This window comes from Narcine bancroftii, chromosome 14, assembly GCF_036971445.1.
Source record: "Narcine bancroftii isolate sNarBan1 chromosome 14, sNarBan1.hap1, whole genome shotgun sequence".
Classification (NCBI taxonomy): Eukaryota; Metazoa; Chordata; class Chondrichthyes; order Torpediniformes; family Narcinidae; genus Narcine; species Narcine bancroftii.
The window spans coordinates 37025307-37050571 of NC_091482.1; the positions used below are offsets into that span (position 1 = coordinate 37025307).

The window sequence follows — 25265 nt, forward strand, 5'->3', positions numbered from 1 at the left end:
CATTTTACTCCTGGTCTTGCAATTGAAATGGTAAATTCTTATGTACCAAAACCGCAACTCCTTTTGCTGGTTGTTAAACTTGATGAGCTGTGGGCACAGCAATTCAAGAGTGACGACCAAGAACCTTCAAGTGAAGATAGGCAGTTCTTGGATTTAGTCTCAGAATCTGTTAAACTAGGGCATTATTGTATTAGATTACCTTTAAAGATAAAAAGAAGTTTATGTGCCTGACAATAGAAGTGTTGCTGAACCATGTACACTCAACCTAAAGAGAAGATTCAGAAAGAATTCTTCTTTACAGTCAGACTATACCAATTTCATGTCTGATATGATATACAAAGGTTATGAAGAGAAAACACCTAGTAATGTCTTGGGACATAGTGACGGTAAAAAATGGTATCTACTATACCACAAGGTTTTACATCCACAAAAGGAAAAAACATTGTGTAGTGTTTGACTGTGCAGTGACCTTTCGGGAAATTTCACAAAGTTCTTAGCTTTTACTAGATCAGACCTGACTAGTACATTGATGTGGGTCTTGGTTAGATTCTGTAAAGAAACTTTTGTTATCACTGGTGACATTGAGGCAATATTCTACCAGGTGAAGGTGCCAAATGAAAACCGTGACATAATGGTTCCTCTGGTAGCATGATAGAGACTACATGGTGGAATACAGAATAACAGTGCATTTGTTTGGAGCAACTTCATCTCCAAGTTGTGTGAAGTTTGGCCTTAAAAGATGAGCTGAGGAGAATATGGAACAGTTTAGGTCTCAAGCTGTCAGCACCATCATGAACAATTTCTATGTAGATGACTGTCTCACTTCTGCAAATTCAGAAGATGTGATATCCCTTTATTCTGAACTATGAGTGATCTGTTTAAAGGGTGGTTTTCTACTTTCAAATGGATAAGTAAGAGTCATCATGTGTTGGCTGCCATATCTGAAACAGAGAGGGCAAAGGGAATGAAGAATCTGGACATGAACCATGTGACCTTCCTGTGGAGAGGGTGCTGGGTGTACAACAGTGTGTTCAGTTTGGCGTTTTCAAATTCAAAATCATTTTGAAGGACTGACCTCTTACAAGAAGGGGGATTCTTTCAATTTATGATCCCTTGGAGTCAGTAGTCCCGACTGTCAAGAAGATCCTGCAAGATTTATGCGGAAAGAAGATTGGTTGGGATGATACAATACCAAACTCCATTGTACAGAAATGGACATGTTGGAATCAGGATCTTCATATGTTGGAAGACTTCAGGGTTGGCAGATGTTTCAAAACTACCAACTTTAGAATGGTGACATTTTTTCAACTGCATCATTTTGCTGATGCATGTGAGGATGGTTACAGAACAGTTAGTTATCTGTTACTGTATACTAATCATGGTCAGATACATTGAGGATTTGTAAGAGGAAAAGCAAGAGTGGCTCCTTTAAAGCCAGTTATTATCCTTGAATGGAGTTGATGGCTGCTATCATAGTGAGTAGAAGGGACACAGGGCTAAGAAAGGATTTGCTGATGAATCTCACAGACTCCATATTTTGGACTGATAGCACCTCTGTGCTCATATATCTCAACAATAAGGCCACAAGGTTTTGAACTTTTGTGGCTAACAGAGTTACTGAAATTGACAAAGTCTCATGTCCACTATAATGGAGATATGTTAATGTAGTTGAAAATCCTGCCAACCTGGCTTCCCGAGGTTTCAAAGCCAAGTCTTCTTTGGCCTCTCAATCCTGATAAATTAGAATTGTATTAGATGACCCTGAAATCAAGCAAGAAGACCCCTATGATCAATCTGCAAATGGAATTAAATTTGCAAATGTTGTTCAGATAATATCTAAACAAAAGGATTTAGTTACTTTTCATCCTTGAATAGTTTGAGAAGGGCAACAGCATAGTTGCTCAGATTCAAAAGCTGGTATTTGAATCGTAACAATTGAACAATGTTCATGAAACACAAGAAAGAGGACATCTCACAGTTGAAGAATTAATTCATGCTGGGATGAAGATAATTTGTTTTGGTCAGAAGAAAAGATCTGCAGACAAAATTTCAAGTTTAACAAAGGGAATGAATGTTAAAAAGGACACGTCATCTTTGTAAACGTAACCCCATTTTGGAGAATGGTGTATTAAAAGTTGGTGGGCAACTTAGCAGAGCAGCAGTGCTCGAAGAAATGAAACATCCCGTCACTTCTGGCCAAGGATTTTTATATTTCTGATCTGATTCTTTGGCATATTTATGAAAAGGTGGATCATGGTGGTCCCAATCATATGCTATCCAGATTAGGTCAAAAACTTTGGATTCCTGGTGCCACTGGGTTAACTAGAAAAATTATGTCTAAATGTGTTTGTTTTTCGGTGAAGAAATCCTACTCCTGAACAACAGCAGATGGCAGATTTGGTTCAGGACAGAGCCAGTTTAGCTATATGAGCAATTCATATTGAAGTGGCTTTATCTCTTTACACTGATCAATGCCCTTCAGAGTTTTAGAGCCAGACATGGACAAGTGATGGAAATACGATCTGACAATTTTGTGGCAACTGAAAGCTGGAAGCAGGATCAAATACACAATGCACAGAGGCCCAGAAAGGAATTAATTGGACATTTCACCCCCCCGTGGTTCACACCATGGAGGAGTATGGGAAAGATTAATTAGATCAGTACGAAGGGTTCTATAGTCTCGATGAGTAAAGTCTTCACACAGTTTTATGTGAAGTTGAAGCTATTCTCAACAGTTGTCAATCACTAAAGCTTCCAAACGATCTTGAGGCACTTACACTGAACCACCTTCTGCTTCTTAAGATTACGCCGTTGATGCCACCAGGACAGTTTCAGAAGGAGGACGTATCTGCTCTTCGAAGGTGGAGGCAAGTTCAGTTCATGCCAGATTTGTTGGGATAAGATGGGTTAAAGATGGAATGAACGCCAGATATGGTTTATTCTCAGACGCAATTTTACACCAGGAGACACTGTTAATATTGTACATGATTTAACACCTCGAAACTCTTGGTTGCTTGGAAAAAATGGTTGAGACTATTCAGGACAAAGTTCGAGTTCGAATCAAGTTCGAATTAAAACTAAGAACGACTTTCTAAACAGACTCATTGACAAAGTCTGTCTTCTTCTAGGGACAGAGTAAATTTTAAAAGTGCAATCTCACTTTATTTTGTTATTTGCATATGACGCAGGTTACAGACATTATTGATCTAGAGTGGTGGCAAAGATGTTGGTAACCTCTGGCCTTATGAAGAAAGAAGATAAGGTCTGAATTTTATATGTTGTTTGTATCATTGTATAATTATTATTTAAGGCATAATAGTTGGGGGCCAGTATTGTAAGAGCCAAAATGTGTAATTCATTTACTTACCTTGTTAGGTTGGTGAAACATTAGTCCATGCGCAGTTGACAGAGACTTGCTCGGTTTATTTCACTTTCCGCGGCCAACTTTGGTGCAGCGTGCAGTTGCAGTTCCAGGAGCATGCGCAGTGCGTCCGGGTGCACGAGCGCCGGCTGGAGCATGCGCGTTGCGTCCGGTGTAGGAGCGCCGGCTGGAGCATGCGCGATGCGTCCGGTGGAGGAGCGTCGACTGGAGCGCGGTGTGTCCGGATGCACGAGGGCCGGTTGGAGCACGTGCGGTGCGTCTGGGTATAGGAGCGCTGGCTGGAACATGCGCGTTGCGTCCGGTTGCAGGAGCGTCGGCTGGAGCATGTGCAGTGCGTCCGGTGTAGGAGCGCCGGCACAAGCGTGCGCGGTGCGTCCGGGTGTTGGGAGCACCGGCTGGAACATGAGCGGTGCGTCGGGGGACATCGACTGGGGCATGTTTTTAGAAATAATATAATTAAACATGGAAGCGACATTGAAGGAGGGTGAGTTAGATTGCCATAGCATTTGTTGACTACTTTCATGGAGTTTAATACGGATGTTACTGGAAGTTTATTCAGTTGTTATTTATGAATATTTCATTTCAACCTTAAAGAAGATCATTTCATTTTTATGGGTTAAAATAAAGGATTTAAATACTTCTGGACTTGTATTGAAACTAATTGAAAATACGTCACTCAGCAGTGTATCACAGTCTTCAAGTAACTATTTATTGGATTCTTTGGCTTGGCTTCGCGGACGAAGATTTATGGAGGGGTATGACCATGTCTGCTGCAGGCTCGTTTGTGGCTGACAAGTCCGGTGCGGGGCAGGCAGACACGGTTGCAAGGGAAAATTGGTTGGTTGGGGTTGGGTGTTGGGTTTTTCCTCCTTTGTCTTTTGTCAGTGAGGTGGGCTCTGCAGTCTTCTTCAAAGGAGGCGTGCGCGGTGCGTCCGGGTGTTGGGAGCACCGGCTGGAGCATGTGCGGTGCGTTCTGTTGTAGGAGTGCTGGCTGCAACATGCGCGGTGCGTTGGGCGCCTGTGAGGCGCCAAGATGCACGGTTTGAAGTGATATCAGCCCACTGGCGGTGGTCAATGTGGGATTTCTTTAGGCACTCCTTCTACCTCTTTGGTGCACCTCTGTCACGGTGGCCAGTGGAGAGCTCGCCATATAACACGATCTTGGGAAGGCGAAGGTCCTCCATTCTGGAGACGTGACCTACCCAGCGCAGTTTGATCTTCAGCAGCGCGGATTTGATGCTGTCGGCCTCTGCCATCTCGAGTACTTCGATGTTGGAGATGAAGTCGCTCCAATGTATGTTGAGGATGGAGCGGAGACAATGCTGGTGGAAGCGTTCTAGGAGCCGTAGGTGATGCTGGTAGAGGACCCATGATTCGGAGCCGAACAGGAGTGTGGGTATGACAACGGCTCTGTATACGCTAATCTTTGTGAGGTTTTTCAGTTGGTTGTTTTTCCAGACTCTTTTGTGTAGTCTTCCAAAGGCGCTATTTGCCTTGGTGAGTCTGTTGTCTATCTCGTTGTCGATCTTTGTAGTTAGAGAACCCAATTAAACTTACCTAGGCCATGTCCACAGATGATTTGCGACCAGGTATGGTCCGACCTAGGAGGGGAGGCAGGCCCCTCCAGCCCGGGTAAGAAACCTGCATAGGAGAAGGCCACTCCGATATAAAACCTACGACCCAAGGACCTCGCTGCCACGTCCCAGCTTGCTTGGCCACGGCACACGAACCATGGGTGTAAAGCGTGGGGCACACTGCACTCCACCTAAAATTTATTGGATTAAAGCTGCTCTAACTAGCCTGGAGGTTCTCTCCTCACCCTTCCTTCTACTGTTATTGGTCCCAACATGGACCATGACATCTGGCTGATTCCCCTCCCACCTAATAAGGTCATGAGCTCAATCTGAGCTATCCTGGATTCTGGCACCAGGGAGGCCACATACCATCAGGATTCAACATCTCCTCCACAGAACCTCATCTGTCTTCCTATCACTGCATCTTGCTTCATTTTCTCCCTTCCCTTCTTAGCCACAGTACCAGATTCTGAGCCAGAGGTCTGATTGCCATGGCTTGTACCCAGTAGGTCATCAACACTTTCCAAAACACTTTCTCAGGGGGACGCACACCCAAGGGGCCCTACTCTGCCTGTCTGTTCCTTCTCCCTCACCTAACTGCAACCCATCTATCCCCTTCCTGTCTCCTGGATGTAATAGTGTTCCTGGTACTCCTATCTATCCCACCTTCTGCCTCCCAAATGCTCTTCAAACCTGTCAAACCTATAGTCTTGTTGGTGTGATTACTTCAACAGTGTCCCTAATTTGACTGCCAGTTCATGAGCCCTGGGATTGCCATTTGACCAGCTCCACTTCCATCGACTCCACTTCCTGCTGCCTTGCAAAAGCAGACAATACATTAAAGAACTTATCCTACCCCAGCCAAACTTTCTTCTTCAGCACAAGTATGAGGTCTTGCACATCCAGATTCAAGAAGTTTCTTTCCTGCTGTGATCAGACTCCTGAATGAACCTCACCCTCCCAAAGTAATGATGCCTGTGGTCTGTTCAAACCGATCTCTCTCTCTCTCTGTACTCGGCACTCTCCAGTGTTTTAATTGCTGAACTGTGTTTTGGGTTGAATAGCTGGATTGCAGGTAAAATTATCTTCCTGATCTTAGTGCGTGTGACAATAAATAGGACAGCCTTTCAGTCCACAATGTTGTAACAACCTTACTCCACACAAATTAATTTTCCCATACATCCCACCCATAACCCCTTATTTTTCTTGTATCCATGTGCCAATGAAAGGTATTTTGAATGCCTGTATTGTGCCAGCCTCCACCATTACCACCACCACCCCTGGCAATGGCACCCACTTCTCTCTGTGTGGAAAAAAAAAAAAAAAAAAAAAAAAAAAAACAAAAAAACTTATCACCTATTTCCCCCAAAGCTTTACTCCACTCTCCTTAAAGCAATGTCCTCTGGTAATTGCTCTTGTTGCCTGGGGCTGTTCATCCTCTCTCATTCACCACTCATCATTTGTCTCGCCAAAGAGCAACTTTGAGCTGCTACCTTTCCCTCTACCTCTGCTGGCAAGGCCTCACTTAAAGTCTGAATGGTCCTGATGATGAGGTTGTCTAATGTACATCAGAAGATTGGACCCTCTCTGGAGTGCATGGCCAGGGTACCACGCCAGGTGCTGCAGACTTTGGGATTGAAACTTTGAAAACGTTGACGGCGATTGCTGACCAGGTGAACCCGCACTCTGAACACCTGCTTCCCTGCGGCCAACCAATATGTTTCCTAAAGAAGTAAGCCTCAAGCAGCACAATTAATGCAGGTTAGTGCAGCGTTGTTACAGCACCAGCAACCAGGGTTCAAATCTGACCCTGTCGGTAAGGAATTTGTGCGTTCTCCCAGTGTCTGCGTGAGTTTCATCTGGGAGCCACCTATCCTTCAAAACATACTGGGGTTGTAGGTCAATTGGGTATACTTGGGTGGCAGGGGCTCGTGGGCCGAAATGCCTTTTACCTTGCTGTATGTAGGTATGTACATCAAATCTTGACTGTAAACACTCCCTGTATGCCCATAGTGCCAGTCATTTTGCATAAGAAATCTTGTGCCATGAGTGTTGGGATTTATTTCTTGTACTTAACTGCATTTCACCCCTCCCTCATGGAGACAATGGCTTTCTGTTGAGTGGCACTTAGAAAAACACCACTTCACCACCCAATTCAATTTTTCAATTGCCTGATCCAAAGTATCAAGTAGCAGGAAGCTAATTGAAACCCTCTGGAGAATTTGTGATATGAATTCAAGTCAAGGCTGAAAATGTTTATTCATGAAAATAAATGATGGCATAAGTGGCCATTTAAAAACATCCAATTCAAAGTACTTTCTCTGTAATCACCGTGGTTTCCTGAGGGGACAGATTTGAATAAAAGTACATTGTACAGCAAATCCCCCCCTCCCAACTCTCCCCACTCCCCACCCCCTGGACTTCTGGTCCTAGGGGTTGATGATCTGAAGGCTAATCTGTAATTTATTTTTCGCCTTCACGATCTTTCAGTGCTACATAGCCACCTCTTTTTTGACCTCGCTCGTCTTCTCAACAGTGATTGGTTGTGCTTGTCCTCTCTCCTTGTAATAATCCTCCCATATTAATCTCACCTCCTGTCAGATGACTGGAGCATGCCCTTCCATCTCACATCCCCACATTTCACACTCCTGATGATGAGTGCTTTGTCTCACCCCCTCTCTCTGTCTCACTGTCCGTTCCACAATATTGTGACTCCCCCCACTCCCTCCCTCTCATTGAATATTGAATGTTCCCTTCTGCTCTTCCTCTCCCTCTCTCCATGTGGAGAATTCTTCATATATCTTTGTCTCTCTTGCAATGTTGAAGACTTTACCCTCTCTCTCTCATCTTTTCTTCCCAAAGTTGAGTGAAACTCTCTATTTCTCTCTTCCACCTCTGTTCTCTCTTCCACCTCTCACTCTCCCCTCCTCTCTTGCTTCATCTTGAACGCTATTGCTCCCCTACAATAAACTCTCCCCATCTCTCTCTCTGTGTTGAATAGTTTATTTCTCTTTTATTGTGCTCCCTCATCATCTCTGAATATTGAGCAATCTCCACTCTGTGTAGAGTATCTCTTGCTGAATATTGCAGATCTCCAAATATTGCGTGTCCCATCTCTCTCCAAGTGTCTCAGAGTAGTACCTTGTGTGTTTCTCAATAACCTTCCCTCTCTATCTTTCTCTCTGTCTCTCTCTCATTGAAGTTTTGAACATAATCTTGCCTTATTTCTTGTTGCTGAGCTCAATTTGTATCTTTGTTTCAAATGTTATAAAGAATTTCCACACAACTTTGGGCGGCACGGTTGGCTTCGCGGCCAGCGATCAGATCCCGTGCTGTCTGTAATGAGTTTACTTTCTCCTTGTGCCTGCATGAATTTTCCCCGGGGGCTCTGGCCTCCACCTACCATTTGAAATACACTAGGGGTTGTACGTTAATTAGGCAGCATGGACTTGTGGGCCAAATGGCTTGTTGCCGTGCTATATGTTTAACTTTAGATGCTTTCTTGCAATGTAGGAGGCCAATCAGCCCACTATTTATGCTGGCTCTCACAGGATTCATCTCCCAGCCATTCAGCTTTCCCTCCCCCGCCCCCCCCCCCCGTGATTTTCTCTTGCTCATCAACACCATTCCGATTCATCTCACACTTTTGGCAGCCAGTATCCTTGAGATCAGGACTGAGGCACCAACACTCTGCATCTCTGTCTCCTCTGTAGAGAAGATTTAATCTGCTAAACGTGTTTCCACTCTAGTGTGATTGAAGACAGATTTACACTCACATAGTTAATTATTGTAAATAAAATTTATTTTGCTCTATTATAGCATGTTTTGAGTAAAGGTATTTATCCAGTTTTAGGATTGGAAGTTTTTACTCTGGGTACAAGAGATTGTTGTACAATGTGGAGTATTAATAATTGCACAAACCCGTCAGTGTTGATTAATAATTATAATACGTACAATACAAATGAAAGATCAATTGGGAGTTAAAACAGTTTGTATCTCAATCAAACCACATCATCACAGCTGAAGTTTGCAGAAACTCTACTTCTGACCTTGGCATGTTTTGGACATCAATGCACATGTCCTCACGTGAATATCACTTCAGAAAGCAGAGCCCTCCCCTTCTCCATGCTGACCTTCGTTGTAAGACAAAAATGCAATCCAGTTAAACTTTTTGGTATCTCATACAATTGAGTACATGCTGGTTATTGGCCTGATTAATTTCCAAAGCCATTCTATTTGATAAAACCATATGCCAGATGTGTAATTATACAAAATGGACCAATATTATAAAATCCAACCTAAACTAGTGAGAATCAAGGTTGAAGAAGGAGCTCCTGGTATGAACATAAGTGCTTTGGAAATAGAAGCAGGAGTCGGCAACCCGGCCTGTCGATCCTGTTCTGCCATCAGATCATGGTTGATCTGATGATAGGCTCATCTCCACTTACCTGCCTTTTCCCCATGTTCCTTAATTCCCCTACTGTGTAAAAATATATCCAACATTGTCTTAAATATATTGAGGTAGCCTCCACTGCTTCAATGAGAGCAAATTCCATAGATGCACTACCCTCTGGGAAAAGCAGTTATGCCTCATCTCTCTCCTAAATCTACTACTCTGCATCTTGAGGCTATGTCCCCTAGTTCTAGTCTTCCCCACCAATGGGAACAACTTATCTCCCTCTATCTTATCTATGCCTTTCATACATTTTGTACATTTCTATAAGATCCCCTCTTATTCTTCTAAATTCTAGTGAGTACAGATGCAGACGACAATCTCTTCTCAGGCCAACCCCCTCATCTCCAAAATCAATCTGGTGAGCCTCCTCTGCTCCACCTCCAAAGCAGATACATCCTTCCCACGTAAGGAGACCAGAATTGCACACAGTGCTCCAGATGTGGCATCACCAGGACCTTGTACAGTTGTAGCATAACCTTCAATGAAGGCCAACATGTGCTGCCTTGATTGCCAGCTGCATCAGCAAACCAACCTTTTGTGATTCATGCAAAAGCACTCCCAACTCTTTCTGCAATCACTTTCCATTGAAATAATAATGTGATTTTCCATTTTTTTTCCTTCCAAAGTGGATAACCTCACATTTGCCAACATTGTCCTCCATCTGTCAGACTCTTGCCTTCTCACTTAACCTATCTATATCCCTCTGCAGACTCTCTGATTCCTCTGCATAATTTGCTTTCCCACGCAACTTCGTATCATCAGCAAATTTCAATGCACTGCACTGTCCCGTCCTCTAGATCATTAATATACCTCTTGAACAGTTGTGGGCTCAGCACTGTCCCGTCCTCTAGATCATTAATATACCTCTTGAACGGTTGTGGGCTCAGCACTGTCCCGTCCTCTAGATCATTAATATACCTCTTGAACAGTTGTGGGCTCAGCACTGTCCCGTCCTCTAGATCATTAATATACCTCTTGAACGGTTGTGGGCTCAGCACTGTCCCGTCCTCTAGATCATTAATATACCTCTTGAACGGTTGTGGGCTCAGCACTGTCCCGTCCTCTAGATCATTAATATACCTCTTGAACGGTTGTGGGCTCAGCACTGTCCCGTCCTCTAGATCATTAATATACCTCTTGAACGGTTGTGGGCTCAGCACTGTCCCGTCCTCTAGATCATTAATATACCTCTTGAACAGTTGTGGGCTCAGCACTGTCCCGTCCTCTAGATCATTAATATACCTTTTGAACGGTTGTGAGCTCAGCACTGTCCCGTCCTCTAGATCATTAATATACCTCTTGAACGGTTGTGGGCTCAGCACTGTCCCGTCCTCTAGATCATTAATATACCTCTTGAACAGTTGTGGGCTCAGCACTGTCCCGTCCTCTAGATCATTAATATACCTCTTGAACAGTTGTGGGCTCAGCACTGTCCCGTCCTCTAGATCATTAATATACCTCTTGAACAGTTGTGGGCTCAGCACTGTCCCGTCCTCTAGATCATTAATATACCTCTTGAACAGTTGTGGGCTCAGCACTGTCCCGTCCTCTAGATCATTAATATACCTCTTGAACAGTTGTGGGCTCAGCAACTGTTCACTCTTATTGGAATTCAAATTAATAAAACTATGGGTAAAAAAGAAAGAACTGTAAAGATTCATGTTATCAAACTGTGATGGCCAGGGAGTCAAACAGTCCCTTTGGCCCATCCTTCTCATGCCAACCAAAATGGTCCACCCACACTGGTGCTGCATTTGGCCCAATCCTAAACCAATCCTATTCCTGTACCTTTCCAATGTTTTCTTAAATATTCCTTTAGTACCTGCTCCTTCACCAGCCCACTCCATAATCCCACCAATTTCTGGGTAAAAATGTTATCCCTCAGGTTCATGTTAAATCTCTCTCCCCCCCCCCCCCCACCCACCACTTCCCCTCACCTTAAACCCATGTCCTCTGATTTACCTACTCTGGTCAAAAGACTTTCCGCGTTCACCCGATCTTTTCCTCTCATGATTTTGTACATCTCTATGTGATCACCCCTCATCCTCCCATACCAAGGAATAAAACTCTCGTCTGCTCAACCTCTTCCTATAGCTCAGGCTCCTTTAACCATATAACCACATATAGCACAGAACAGGACAGTTCGGCCCTACTAGTCCATGCCATAGCAAATCCCCACCCTCCTAGTCCCACTGACCAGCACCCGGTCCATACCCCTCTAGTCCCCTCCTATCCATGTAACGATCCAGTCTTTCCTTAAATGTAACCAATGATCCCGCCTCGACCACGTCTGCCGGAAGCTCATTCCACATTCCCACCACCTTCTGCGTAAAGAAATTTCCCCTCATGTTCCCCTTATAATTTTCCCCCTTCAATCTTAAACCATGTCCTCTAGTTTGAATCTCTCTTTTCTTAATTGAAAAAGCCTATCCACATTTACTCTGTCTGTCCCTTTTAAAATCTTAAACACTTCTATCAAGTCCCCTCTCAATCTTCTACGCTCCAGAGAAAAAAGACCCAGTCTGCACAACCTTTCCCTGTAACTCAGACCCTGAAATCCTGTCAACATTCTCGTGAACCTTCTCTGCACTCTCTCTATTTTGTTTATATCTTTCCCATATTTTGGTGACCAAAACTGTACACAGTACTCCAAATTTGGCCTCACCAATGCCTTGTACAATTTCATCATAACCTCCCTACTCTTGAATTCAATACTCTGATTTATGAAGGCCAACATTCCAAATGCCTTCTTCACCACACCATCTACCTGAGTATCAGCCTTGAGGGTACTATTTACCATAACTCCTAAATCACTTTGTTGCTCTGCACTCCTCAATTGTCTACCATTCAATGTATATGACCTATTTAGACTGCACTATTTTAACAACTAAATCCCAAGCTGACACAACCATTCTCAGAGGTTTTGACAGCTGTTTCACGTTTCTCCCAAGTGCAGAGTGAATTACCGATCAGAATGTCCTCTTTACCCTTTCACTCTCCCTCTGAAAGTTGCAGTCAGTATCGATAGGTTTGCAGGGATTAATTATCCTTATTGAAAAAAAACCCTCATACACTGGATTGTCTGGTGAATAATAAGCTACAACTTCAATTATTTCTCTTTGTGGCCCCTACCTGTCAAGAATTTGGAAGATCATGGACTCAAATCCATCAGTAAAATGGCCTATTTCAGGAGGAGGCTGCAGGGGGGGGAGAAACGAAGGCTTTCATTTTTAGCAGCAATTTGCCAGGTTTGGAGAGTGAGAAGTGGAGTTCATTAGGCTAAGCCGGGTGAGAGAGCGTGGATGTAGACTCGCCAATGAGAACTGGTGCTGGGAATGAAACACAAATCAGGCGTGTGAGTAACCACTGGAACAGTGCTCACTCATCTCATCTTTAGGGCTAAATGATCTCAGATCCCAGGTTCCCTGGTATTGACCTCCAGTTTCTGTTAGCCCTTACCTCTTTCCCTATCCTGGTCTCCTTTCTTCCAGCTCTTCTCCCCCTCTCCCCTCTCCCATGCTCCCTCTCTCCCCCGGTCTCCTCTCCTCCACCTCTGCATTCACAGAGCTACCCCCTCAGCCAGATCAATTCTCAGCTTTTCTCTCCTGCCCACCTATCAATGCACACTTTCAGCCTCTTGGCTGTTGGCTTGAGTTCCCGCTGTCGCTGCCCCTCCCCACCCACCACCCACACCCTTTCTTCACTCCGCCCTGCCTTTTTATTCAAACCTTGCCTTCATTTTGTTAATAACCTTGATGAAAGGCTCAAGTCTGAAATGTTGGTTTATACACCCATGGCCTCCACAGGTAACCGAGTCAGGGGTCCATGGGTAACAGAGTCGAGGGTCCATGGGTAACCAAGTCAGGGGCCGGTGGGTAATTGAGTTGGGGGCCCACGGGTAACCGAGTCAGGGGTCCACTTGCAATTACAACATAACCTTCTCCTCAAGATGTAAACATCCCTTCTGCATTCTTCCAAAGCTTTCTGCTTTTCTTCTCCTCTCATCCCTCAAAGATAGACAGAGGGGTAGACCAACCTGTGTACACACTGTCTCACTCACTCGTGTATACACAGTCTCACCAACCTGTTTACAGCACTGTGACACCAACCTGTGTAAAATCTCACCAACCTGCATGTACATAGACTCACCCTGACACCGACCTGTGTACATGTCATCTAGCCAATCTGTGTACACACAACCTCACCAGCCTGCGGACACATAGTCTTACCAACCTGATTATACATGGTCTAACCAACCTGCATCCAGCACAGTGACACCAACCTGTGTACAAGACAGTCTCATCAACCAGTTACTTCTCCTTGGAGCTGTGGGTGAGGAGGACACGGGGAGTGGGTGGGAGGGGGAGGGTGGGCTTCAGTGCTCTGTTGGTAAATTGTGGCAAGCCATATGCCTACCGAGAGGGTATTTTAAAAGAGAGCATCTGCCAGTGGGCATCACAGTTGATGGAATAGTGACCTTGGCTCCAGCAACACGACTACCACTGCTGGCTGTGTGGCGTTTGCACGTGCTGGCTGCGATTCCCCACTTTATTTCCATATGACAAAAATGTGCAGGTTGGTAATTTAACTGCAAATGAACTGCAAAGGGCAGCCAGTTGGCGTAGTGGTTTGCGCAATGCCATTACAGTGCCAGCGATCGGGACAGGGGTTCAAATGTCATGGTGTCTGTCAGGAGTTTGTATATTCTCACCTCGTCTGCGTTGATTTTCCCCGGGGGATTCCTCCCCCCCTCCAAAAAATATGCGAGCTATAGGTTAATTGGGCACGATTGGTCTGCACGGGCCCGTGGGCTGAAAAGTTACCGTGCTGTATGCTTAAATTTAACTGAAAAATTACAAATTTTAAAAATGAAAAATGAACTTGTCCCAATTTTGATAGGTGACAGGTAGAATTAATGGTGCGGACAGGATAATGAAGCAGGGCTGGTGTTTATGGGTGTTTGTTGATGAGAGAAAGCCCAGTGGGTGAAGGCCTATGGGCTGTGAATCTATGACTCTGCAGCAGAGTCGGCCCAGATTTTGTGGCCAGGTCTAGGGGATGGGATGATCCTGGAACCACGGTCAGAGGGGAGGGGCTGGTGCTGCATTTACAGCTGTATCTGTGGTTGCAGGATGCCAGGTTATTGAAGTCCTTCTGATTAGTTATTGCTAATCCAAGCAAATTAAAGGTCCACCAGGGGCTAACTACAACTTGGACTGAAGATGGTGGGGAGCTGCCAGAACCCATACCAGTTGCTGAGAGAGCAGGCCACACTTTGCTGCACTCGAATCCAAGTTGTGTGCGCAGCTGGCTGAGAGCGCAGTGGTAAAAAAATCTACCCGCTACATATCGAAAGTTCCTGATGGAAATACAGTCACACAGCTGCAGCCCCAGTGGGGACCTGGATCACATCACACTGCACCGGTTTGGCCGCAGGGCTCCCTGAAAGCGGATGGCGGTGTGCATGTGCCTGCAGTGTGCGCAGCCCACAGTCTTCAGGAGTTCATTGAACAGTAGGAGAATGTGCCAGTTGTACTTGGCTGAACACTCAATGTAGCCGCACTTCCAGGTCTTCTTCACGAGGTTGGAAACGTTCCGCCTGGGGATGACACGGCCTCTCTGCAGGTCCCGTTTGTTCCCGACGATAATGATGGGGATCTCGCTGGTTCCAATCACCCTGGGTAGGAAGAGAAAAATGGAAAGGCTACTGATTACCGATTTGGTAACTCATCTCCTGCACCAATGATGTTAATATTTAAAGACACCGCTCAGTAACAGCCCTTCCAATCAGTGCCGCCGAATTACAACCAATGAACTTATAACCCCGGGTACATTTTGAACAGTGGGAGGAAACCAGAACCCCTGGGGAAAACCCATGAAGGCACGGGGAGAACGTAAAACAGACAGCAGGGGATTCAAACCTCAGTCCTGATCGGTAGTGCTGTAACAGCGTTGAGCTAACCGCCACGCCAACTGTGACACCCCATGCCATTGCTAAGATTTCATTTTATTCAACATTACACATTACTTGAATATAAAACAGACAGAATATTTAAGAGTCAGAAATTGGAGTAGAGATAAGATAGTACAGTTAACGTAGCGGTAAATTAAATGCTTTTACAGAACCAGAGATTGGACTGGGCCTGGGTTCGAAACCCATGCTATCTGTTAGGAGTTTGTATGTGCTCCCCGTGTTTGCGTGGGTTTCCTCTGGGTCTCCGGTTTCCTCCCACCATTCGAAATGTACTGAGGTGTGGGGCGCAAATTGGGCGGCGCGGACTCGTAGGGACAAATTAGCCTGATACCGCGCTGTATGTCTCATATTTAAAAATATCTGCGGGATCACAAATCAGGAGTAGACTGAGCCTTCATCAGTCCCGATCAGGACTTTCAGCTCGAAACGTTGATCGTTCTGTTCATCCTGCTGATGCTGCTTGACCCACTGGGTGTCTCCAGCAGTTTGTGTTTGGCCAAGGTTTCCAGCATGCACCCTCTCCTGTGCATCTTCAAAGAGGACACGATGACCAGCTGGTCTCTGAAGTCCAACACCCAACTTCATCCAACACTGTCAACTTATCTCATTCTTGCTGTCCCTCATTTATCTATTTTTTAACTGATTTTTCAGTGATTGAGTGTCATGGGCAGTGGCCCATTCCCAGTGGCCTTTGATGAGCGGGGCTTAATTGGGCATTCAAGACCCAATCACGTTGGTGGGTCTGGAGTCATCTATAGATTCCCTCTATGAGGGACATTAGGGCAAGTATTTCTGACGGTTTTGTGCTCATGATGGCTGAATTTAAATTTTACAGTTGACAGGGTGGGATTTTAACCTAGATCTCTAAATTGTTAATCAAAGCCTCTGGATAACTGGCATGGCAATGTAACTGCTGAACCTAATCTGTTGAGGTTTCTGTACTGTTTAACTCTTTTTGAACATTTATACTGCTTAAATATCCTTTACATGCTTTGGAACCAAGTGTAGTAGCAAAGAATATGGGATCTAGAGGAGGCAATAAGGCCTCTAGAGCCTGATGTTCGATACAACGTAATCTCACTGCCCTTTCCCCTTCCCCTGGACTCTCCTATAGCCACAGAGTCCCAGAGTTATAAAACATGGAAACATGGCCTCTGGCTGGACAGAACTGTAGGCATTGTTTATATGGATTTCAGCAAGGCATTCGTATTAATCAATGGCAATATTAAATCTCTAGATTTAATGGAAGAGTTGATGGCTGATAAGTTGAATTTTATTAGTATTAATATTCATGGGGTACAGAACCAAATAAAGCAGAAAAAAATTAGCTATATATGAAATAAAAACTAAAGTAGACATTGGCTTTTTGCAAGAAATGCATTTGACAGAAAAAGAACATGAAAAATTAAAAAGAGACTGGGTAGGAACTGTAATAATATCATGATTTAATTCTAAGGCCAGAGGTACAGCAATATTGATTAAAAAAATACCAATAAAAATATTAGATACTACTGTAGATTTAGCTGGAAGATATTTTATGGTAAATTGTCATATTTACTTGGAACAATGACCTTAATGAATGTGTATGCACCAAATCTAGATGATGGTAAATTTACACAAGATGTTTTTATGCAATTATCAAAGTTATATTAGAGGGAGATTTTAATTTTGCTTTAAACCCTAAAAGAGATAGATCAGGAGAAAAAAATGATGAAAAATAAAGTTACAAAAACAGTAGTAGATTTAATGAAAGATATGGATTTAGTGGATGTTTGGAGAATAATTTATCCCAATGAAAAGGATTATTCCTTTTATTTGTTTCAATATAAAACATTCATGAATAAAAATGTTTCTAATTTCAACATAGAGTACAAAGGGTGGAATATCAAGCACGAGTTTTATTGGATTATTTACCTTTAATTTTGTCAATTTTATTGGAAGAAAAGCAAAAGATGGAGGTTAAATACAACCTTATTGAAGAAAAGAATTTTGTGATTATATGAGACAACAGATAAATTTTTTTCTTGAAACCAATAAAGCCTCAGTAACAAGCAAGTTTACACTATGTGACTCTATGAAGGCATATTTAAGCTATACTTCAAAAGTAAAGAAAGAATATATGAAGGAAGTAGACCAGTTAGATAAAGAATAATGAAATTGGAGAAGGAAATACATCCAAAAAGATGAGAAGAGTCTAAGAAATATGTAGGAGCGATCTGATTGAGTGGAGCGCCTCTGGGAGGACAACTTGCCAGTGGGAGACTGGAAGGCCCCTAGATGCAGGATGAGGAGGATGGCCTTCCAGACAGTGGCGTTCTCCCTTTCCACCTGCCCATCCCTCAGGGGTTGTAACCTGTGGTCCTGCTCATGCCTCTGGCCAGCAGGTACTGACGCAGCTCATCATTCATAAAAGAGGATCCCCGGTCGCTATGGATATAGCAGCGGTACCCGAACAAGGTGAAGATATTACACAGGGCCTTGATGATGGTGGCTGTTGTCATGTCTGAGCAGGGGATGGTGAACGGGAAATGTGGCTGTTGAGGAAGTACATGTTGCAGTCAGAGGAGGGGAGAGCTCCTTTGAAATCAATGTGCAGGCGTTCAAAGGGGTGGGTAGCCTTTATAAGATGTGCTCTGTCTGATCGCTAGAAGTGCGGTTTGCATTCTGCACAGACCTGGCAGTTTCTGGTCATAGGCCTGATCTCCTCAATGGAATAAGCAGATTGAGGGCTTTGATAAAGATGAAGAACCTAGTGACCCTGGGGTAGCAGAGGTCACTGTGGAGAGTTTGCAATCGGTTTATTTGTGTCCTGGCACATGTTCCACAGGATAGGGCATCAGGGAGCTCGTTGTGTTTCCCGAACCGGTACAAGGTTTCATAATTGTAGATGGAAAGTTGAATTCTCCACCTCAATATCTTGTCATTTTGATTTGACCTCATGTTGGTTAGTTAGCAAGGTAAATCATTTGGCGGCCAGGTAGTGTCTCCAGTGCTGTACCGCCATGACAATGGCCTGGGCCTCCTTCTCGATAGAGAAATGTTGAATTTTGGGGCCCTGGAGGCTGTGAGGAAAGAAGGCTATGGGTCTGCCCATCTAGTTATGGTTGGCTGTCAGAGCGAAGTTGGACACATTGCTCTCCACCTGGAATGGGGTGGATTCATCAACAGCATTCATTGTGGCCTTGGCAATGTCTACCTTGATGCGTATGAAGGTTGCATGACCCTCTAACAGCAGGGAAAATGGGCTGGGGAGGGGCTTGTCTGCATAATTGGGGACCCAATGGGCATAGAAGAAGAAGCCCAAGCACCTTTTCAGGTCTTTGATGGTGTGGGGAAGGGGGAGTTCCAAAAGACGGTGCATGATTGGGGTCGGGGAAATGACAAGGATAGCCAGGCAGGTTGTGCAAAATATGCATTTTTTTCTTATTGTATATCAGGTTAAGAAGTTTGGTGGTTGGAAGGAATCTTTGGAGGTTGGAGTCATGGTCCTGCAGATCATGGCCACAAATGGTGATATTGTCCAGATACGGAAATGTGGCCTGCAGCTCATACTGGTCTACCATTTGGTCCATCTCCTGCTGGAAGATTGAGATCTCATTGGAGACACCAAAGGGAATCCTCAGGAAATGGTAGAGATGACCATCCACCTCAAAACTAGTATATTGGTGCCTGATATCGCACAATTTGGTTTACCATATCAGATATTCAGGGAAGAGGGTATACTTCCAGCTGTGTGTATCTGTTAATGGTCTGACTGTTAGTCAATGACCATCCTGATTTTCTCCTCATTCCTCACCACCACCACTTGGGCTTTCCTGGGGCTGGTGCTGGCTTCAATGATCCCCTCATTGAGTAGCTGCTGCACCTCCGACCTAATAAATGTCCTGTCCCCGGCACTGTACCACCTACTTTTAGTGGCATCAGATTTACAGTGGGGTGTGAGGTTAATGAACAATGGTGGATAGATAATCTTGAGAGTTGGGAATCCGCAGGTTGTCTGCAGTGTTCAATCTTTGGGTTGCTGGCTGGAAACGGTGGGGGAAGAGGCCGGCAGGGGGAGGGGGTGTTTGCAGGTGGAGCGCAGTGGGCAGTTTAAAAACTGCTGGTACAGATAGTGAGGTGGGGAATGGGGCCCATCATACTCCATTGTCACACTCTTAAGGTGGCATTGAAAATCCAGTCCCAGTTGCACAGCTACGCAAAGAAGTGACATGACCAGGAGCTTAAAGTCTTTGTAGTCTGTGCCTCATAAGGTCAGAGTCACTACACAGTAGCCAAGAACATCAGCCATATGGGACTTCGAGGCCAAAGACACTTTGCGGCTGTACCGTGTCGGGGTGGGTGAAGCTCTCCGTGCTCCCACTATTGAATGGGCAGTTCGCCTCATGACCATTTATCTGGATGCCATCATCGATCAGGTAAGTTGGTGAGGGCTACCTTGATCCTTGATGGAGGCCAGAATTGGATTGCTGACTGTAGATGTGGTGGAGTCTTCAGGTGTTCAGTCCCAAAATGGTGGCATCCCCCATGGCCCGCACGCAGCGTTGCTGGGTTGGGGTGACTTGGACTTACCCATGTTTGTGTTATGACCTTTCTTCCCACAGTTAGAGCAAACCATGTCTTTCACCAGGCAGCATTTCCTTGTGTGTTTGTTTTTTTTTAAATTTTTTATTTTTCACACCATAAATCACAATAGCCATGGTATACACTTTTTCTTTTTCACACATTTACAGTGACTTTTTCTCCCCACCCTCCCTCCTCCCAAGCCACCCCCCACCCCCCCCTCATCCATTTTAGGTATACAATCTAGGTTGCATTAATTCAGTCAGACAATGTTGTCATTCAAGTTCAGGCCACAGAAGTAGCACTTTATGTGCTCACGAAGTGTAGAGCATGTTGAAAGAACCAAAGACTTGTTGATCCAAACCAAGTCTTTTATTAACTAAAAGACTGGAGCATATCACATGTAAGTCAGCCAGTCCAGAATGATCTGGTCTGGCTAGGAGCAATCCTTTAAGACCTGCCAGTAGGTGTGGCTATGCTCTCAGCCAATCACAGTCATCCTACACCACAATCTGTACATATACACATTGGTGATAGAATCTGTACTATCACATGGAGTACAGCAGCCATGGTCAGGTCGCTGGCAGGACGTGTCGGTGGCTGTATTTCACAGGGTTGCGACCACCCCACATCCTGGGGCAACAATGAGGTGGCCGTGTAGTTGGCTGAGTAGGTTTCCATATTCTAGAGGGCCAACTCGACCATGCCTGTCAGTTCGACCGCCCTCCTCAAGTTGAGCTCACCTCACAGTCTCTGGTGGATGTAGTTGGACCTGATACCTGCAACATAAGCGTCTCTGATCAGGTCCTCTGTGGCAGTACACTGTGGCAGTCGCAGGCCCATCCAAGAGCTCGAGGGCCCGGAGGTACTTGGTGCTCGATTCCCCAGGTTGTGTTTTTGGGTAGTCAGGAGGTGTCTTGCATAGACCTCATTTATCTTCCTCAGGTTCTGGCCTTTCAGGATGCTCATTGCCTCTGGGTGCGACTCGGCATCCCTGGTCATTGAATATACCAGGGGCTCGACCCGGGAATGTAGTACCTTCAGCTTGTGTTCTCTGATCGAACGATAGTAGATGATGTCTGCAGGAACGCTTCGAAGCAACGCAGCCAGAGTTCAAAGTTGTTGGAGGATTGTGGATCAATGTCCAACTTCTCTGGTTTTAGGATCTGCTCCATTATCAAAATGTATTGCAAATAAAATTGATCAATTACTGCAAATGACTAGAAGTTATGTAAAACAGATTGGCTTTTATTAGCAATAGAATGGAGCCACGCCCATGCTGGTCGACGAGCCTCGGGAGATGGGACCGCCACCTTTATTTTGGAGTCTGTGGGAGGGGCCAGCCAAGGGTTGTGTCCAGGCAGTTAAATATACAAACCCCGCTAACGAAGGAAAGCCATCTGCCATCTGGAATGAAGTGTTACAACACCTGGCTGCTGCAGACAAAACTGCTATTGATAGAGAGGGATTCCACAAGAAGACGAGAACAATGATTCTTATTCAGAAAGGCCATACATTATTCTTTCCCATTGATGCCAAGAAAATACAAATGACAGTACTCTCTGCAGTAAAATCTGTAGAGTGTGATAACACATGAACTGCTTAATCAAAACTTGTTTCCCAGAACCAAAAAATTTAACTTTATTATTATCACCTCACTGTCCATAGACATTCTGATGAAACAGTGTTTCTCTTGACTACGGTGCACAAATAAAATATAATATAAAATAAATATGTATAAATATTTTGGAATAATTTACTTGTTTAATTTATAAGAGACCCAACGCTACATCATACCATCAATCTCAGTAGCAACACTTCAAGCTAAGGAAATCTTATTACAACACTGTTGGCTGAGAGCATGCCAAATAAATCCAATTAAATTCAGTCTGCATATGTATTTACTGAGCAGATGAGGATGAGGAGAATCCTGCTAGATGTGTACAAAATTATGAGAGGCATAGTCAGGATAGATTCGAAGAAACATTTTTCGATGGCAGGGACGTCCACGGCCAACCAACAGGTTTACGGGAAGGAGCAGGAGGTTGAGATGGATCTGAGGAGGAATTTTCTTTTACTTGGAAATTTATTTTTTCAATGCAGATCTCAGCCTGAGAGGGTGGTGGAGGCAGGTGGGCAGGAAGCCCCCAGGATATAACAGGCTACAAACTGAGAACTTGTAAATGAGATTGGAAAGGGGTACAGAGAAACAGGAGGAATTCAATAGGTCAGGCAACAGTGTGACAGAGAATATAGAGGTGTTTGGGAGATAAATTGGGAAAGGTTTGTTAGAGCAGGTCACACACAAACACTGTAAAACACAGAATGTTTGCAGGAGTTTGGCAGAGTGCTCACAGACTCATGATGGGCTGCTGTTTGCAAAAGGCAACAATGTATCAACATACAGCAGCAGCTTTGTCTGGAAAACAGGTTGCTGTCTGGAAGAACATGTGATCTTTGCAGGCAGAGGCAGAACAGCTTTGCTGCTCTCAGAGTGGGAGGGAGTGATAGAGAGGAGAGACAGAGACTTCGGTTCCAGAGGGACAAGCTGGCAGGCTTTGGAAGATGGCCTGGTCAAAGGAGGAGCCTGGCTGTTCAGGGTTTCCCTTGGAATAAGAGAAAGAGAAGGAAAAATAAAGAGATTATCATCTGGAGAACCCTGAAGAGGGCAAGTTTCATCAGCAAGACACTGGAGTGGCTGCCCTGTAATGAGAAAACTCTCTGAAAACCAACAAGAACCCTCTTGAGTGGTTACCATTTACCTGTTAAACACCAAAGCCTGGTGAAGTTTATTAATGCTAACAAGACCAGTGAGATTAGACTGTGAACCAAAGAACTTTTCTAAACTTGTATACATATTACACACATGTGCGCTTAGAATTAGAGGGGGGGGGGTGGTTAAGTAAGTTGATAGTAATAAGTTAAAGTTTGATGCTATTTTCATATTCAAGGATAATTAAAAGCAACTTATGTGTAAGTAACCATTTGTATTGGTGCATATCTATTGCTGCTGGATTTTTGGGTCCTCTGGGGTCGTAACAGCATCAATAGAAGGCAAAAGCATAGTTGATGTTTCAGCCCAAAACCCTTCAAAGGGAACCTTTTGCCTTCCACAGAGGCAGCCTGGCCAGCTGAGTTCCTCCAGCATTTTGTTTGTTCTCCAGTTTCCCAGCATCTTATTTACCTGATGGTATGTTTCTATGTTCTACAGCTCAATGGGACAATGAGAATTCCAATAGCATTCCAAAGGGAAATCCTTTAGTGAAATTGTCTGCCTTTCCATATAGATGTCAAACCTGCTCCTGAATGTACATTTACTACGATGAACTTCTGTGTACAGAACTGTCACATCTTCCATCTTAACAGTAACCTGACACTGCCTGTTCTACAACCCTCCCACCCAGTTCTCAGTTTCTTCAGTCAAATGCTTTCTGGACAACCTTATCCTCCACCTTTCTCATCTTCATTAATTGAACCTTAGTGAGGACATTTCTAAAATAGTAATAATAGTTTTTGAGGTATTAGACATACACAATTAAATTTGCCCAGTGAAGTGCAGTGTAGCTTTCAGAGAAACGGCAGCCAGAAATCTTGGTAACTAATGGCTGTGGTGAGCCATAGGTTGACAGCATTGTACTATGTAAGAAGACATAGGAGCATTGTGTCTACTCTGCCATTCCATCATCCTCCCACTCAGTCCCACTGCCCTGACTTCTCAGATAAAGAAATAGCACATCTCTGGGAATCTCCACTGGAAAAGGAAGGATTTCAAGACTCCTTTATTATCATGCTTGCCACAAAGGAGCACAAAGAGATACCCCAAGCTCAGCTTCACCCTTAAGTGAGAGAGAAGCAATAGAGAGTCCCTTACAGAGACATCGAGTGTCCATGGATTTGCAGCCTGCAATTCCAGAACCTTTACATCCTGTCCATTCCAGCAGTGAGACCTAGCTCCTGGTTCTGAACCTCCAATTTATTGTCATGCAATAAAAGCAGTGTTTTATTACATAAATTTGCCTTTTGTCTGCTGTGCAGCAGACAGATTTGCCATTAGCAGCAATTGCTCAGCGCCTCTTAGAGTCAGAGAAAGAGAAGCAAAAGTGAGTCACTGAGTGTCCATGGATTTGCCTCCTGCATTCCTGCAGCTTCCGCAGGTCACTTCAGTCTGAACCACCAGCATCCCAAGCATCAGACCTGAACCTCCTACATGATCAGGAACCTTTCAGCATCCTTGCCACCCTCTTGCATCCTGGTTCAATGATCTGGTGCCCCTTTAGCCAGTCTCCAGCAGCTCACAGCCTGTGTGTTCGTTCCTCTCCAGCAGCCCATGACCTGCCAGCTGTGGGTTCGTTCTTCAGCAGCAGAACCCTTCAGGGGTGCTCCACTGTGGTCACCATCCCATGGACCATCTCCTCTGCTTCTTCTCAGATGGGGTGAGGGAAGGGTGCACAGGAGGGGATGGTCTCCCTGTTTTCTGGTGCCCTGCACCAGTCCTTTGCTTCCCTGCAGTCTTTTAGCAGGTCATTTAAAGCCTGTTCAGGGCTGACAGCAGTCAGAATGGGCAGTTGGACCATGTGAGAGCATTGTATCTCTGTTCCTTGCCCTCCATGGCCCCCCCCAGGGAAGTGCTGCCATCTTGCTAACACCCAAGGTCGTTTGGGAACCCTGCTTGTCATCAACAGCCTCATGGATCCCAGTCCAATACTTGGTTTCCATGAGCCAGCCTCCAGCAGTCTGCAGCTGGTCTGTCTTTCTGGTCTGCAGCTGGTCTGAGGCCTCACTGGTCCATTGCCCTGGTCTCCTCTCCTCCCCAGTAGGGATGTCCCCAAGCTTCTTCTTCTCGGTGGGGCTGGGCGGTGTCCACTCATTCTTGTGCAGTGCTGATCCCCCGAAGCCTGAAACCCCTATGGTTTGGGCTACCATCTCGAACGTCTGTTGGTTCACCGAGGTTTTAAAAATAAACATCACCAGCCTCATATGTCTGCATATGTCTTCGGGTAATGCCTGGGAAGTAGGACCGCACAGAGGAGCATTGAGACTCTGCTCTCTCAGATCTGCCACAGTAGCAGTGTTGCTATCACAACAGCCCTGGATGTCCACCATTTTAACCCCTCATGTGGGAGTGAAGTAGAAAGTTATGAATTGTTCCATTTTCACACAGCTGAAGCAATAAAGCTTGTGGGAATAAATTAGAATGTTCTGAAAAATCATGAAACTTTCCTAGATTATGAGGTTAAAGGTAGATCTACAACTGCATCTGGCCTTAAATTCACTCCATGGGTTTTACTGTGTAGACAAGTCTCAAATGATCCTTGC

At 44.7% G+C, this 25265-nt stretch overlaps 1 protein-coding gene and 1 long non-coding RNA gene across 3 annotated transcripts in view; one reads left to right on the plus strand and one right to left on the minus strand.

Moving 5' to 3' along the window:
- Positions 1-3382: 3382 nt before the first annotated feature.
- The window catches only part of LOC138749271 (uncharacterized), a 225172-nt gene continuing 203289 nt past the window's right edge, over positions 3383-25265 (plus strand). For both annotated transcript variants that reach the window (XR_011348529.1, XR_011348528.1), the window contains exon 1: positions 3383-3866. This is a non-coding gene — a long non-coding RNA (uncharacterized lncRNA). The remainder of the gene's footprint in view (positions 3867-25265) is intronic.
- LOC138749270 (ras-like protein family member 10B) overlaps positions 14819-25265 on the minus strand; it is a 271551-nt gene continuing 261104 nt past the window's right edge. The window contains exon 3 of the mRNA XM_069910448.1: positions 14819-15089. Coding sequence (XP_069766549.1) covers positions 14819-15089 — 271 coding nt within the window. The remainder of the gene's footprint in view (positions 15090-25265) is intronic.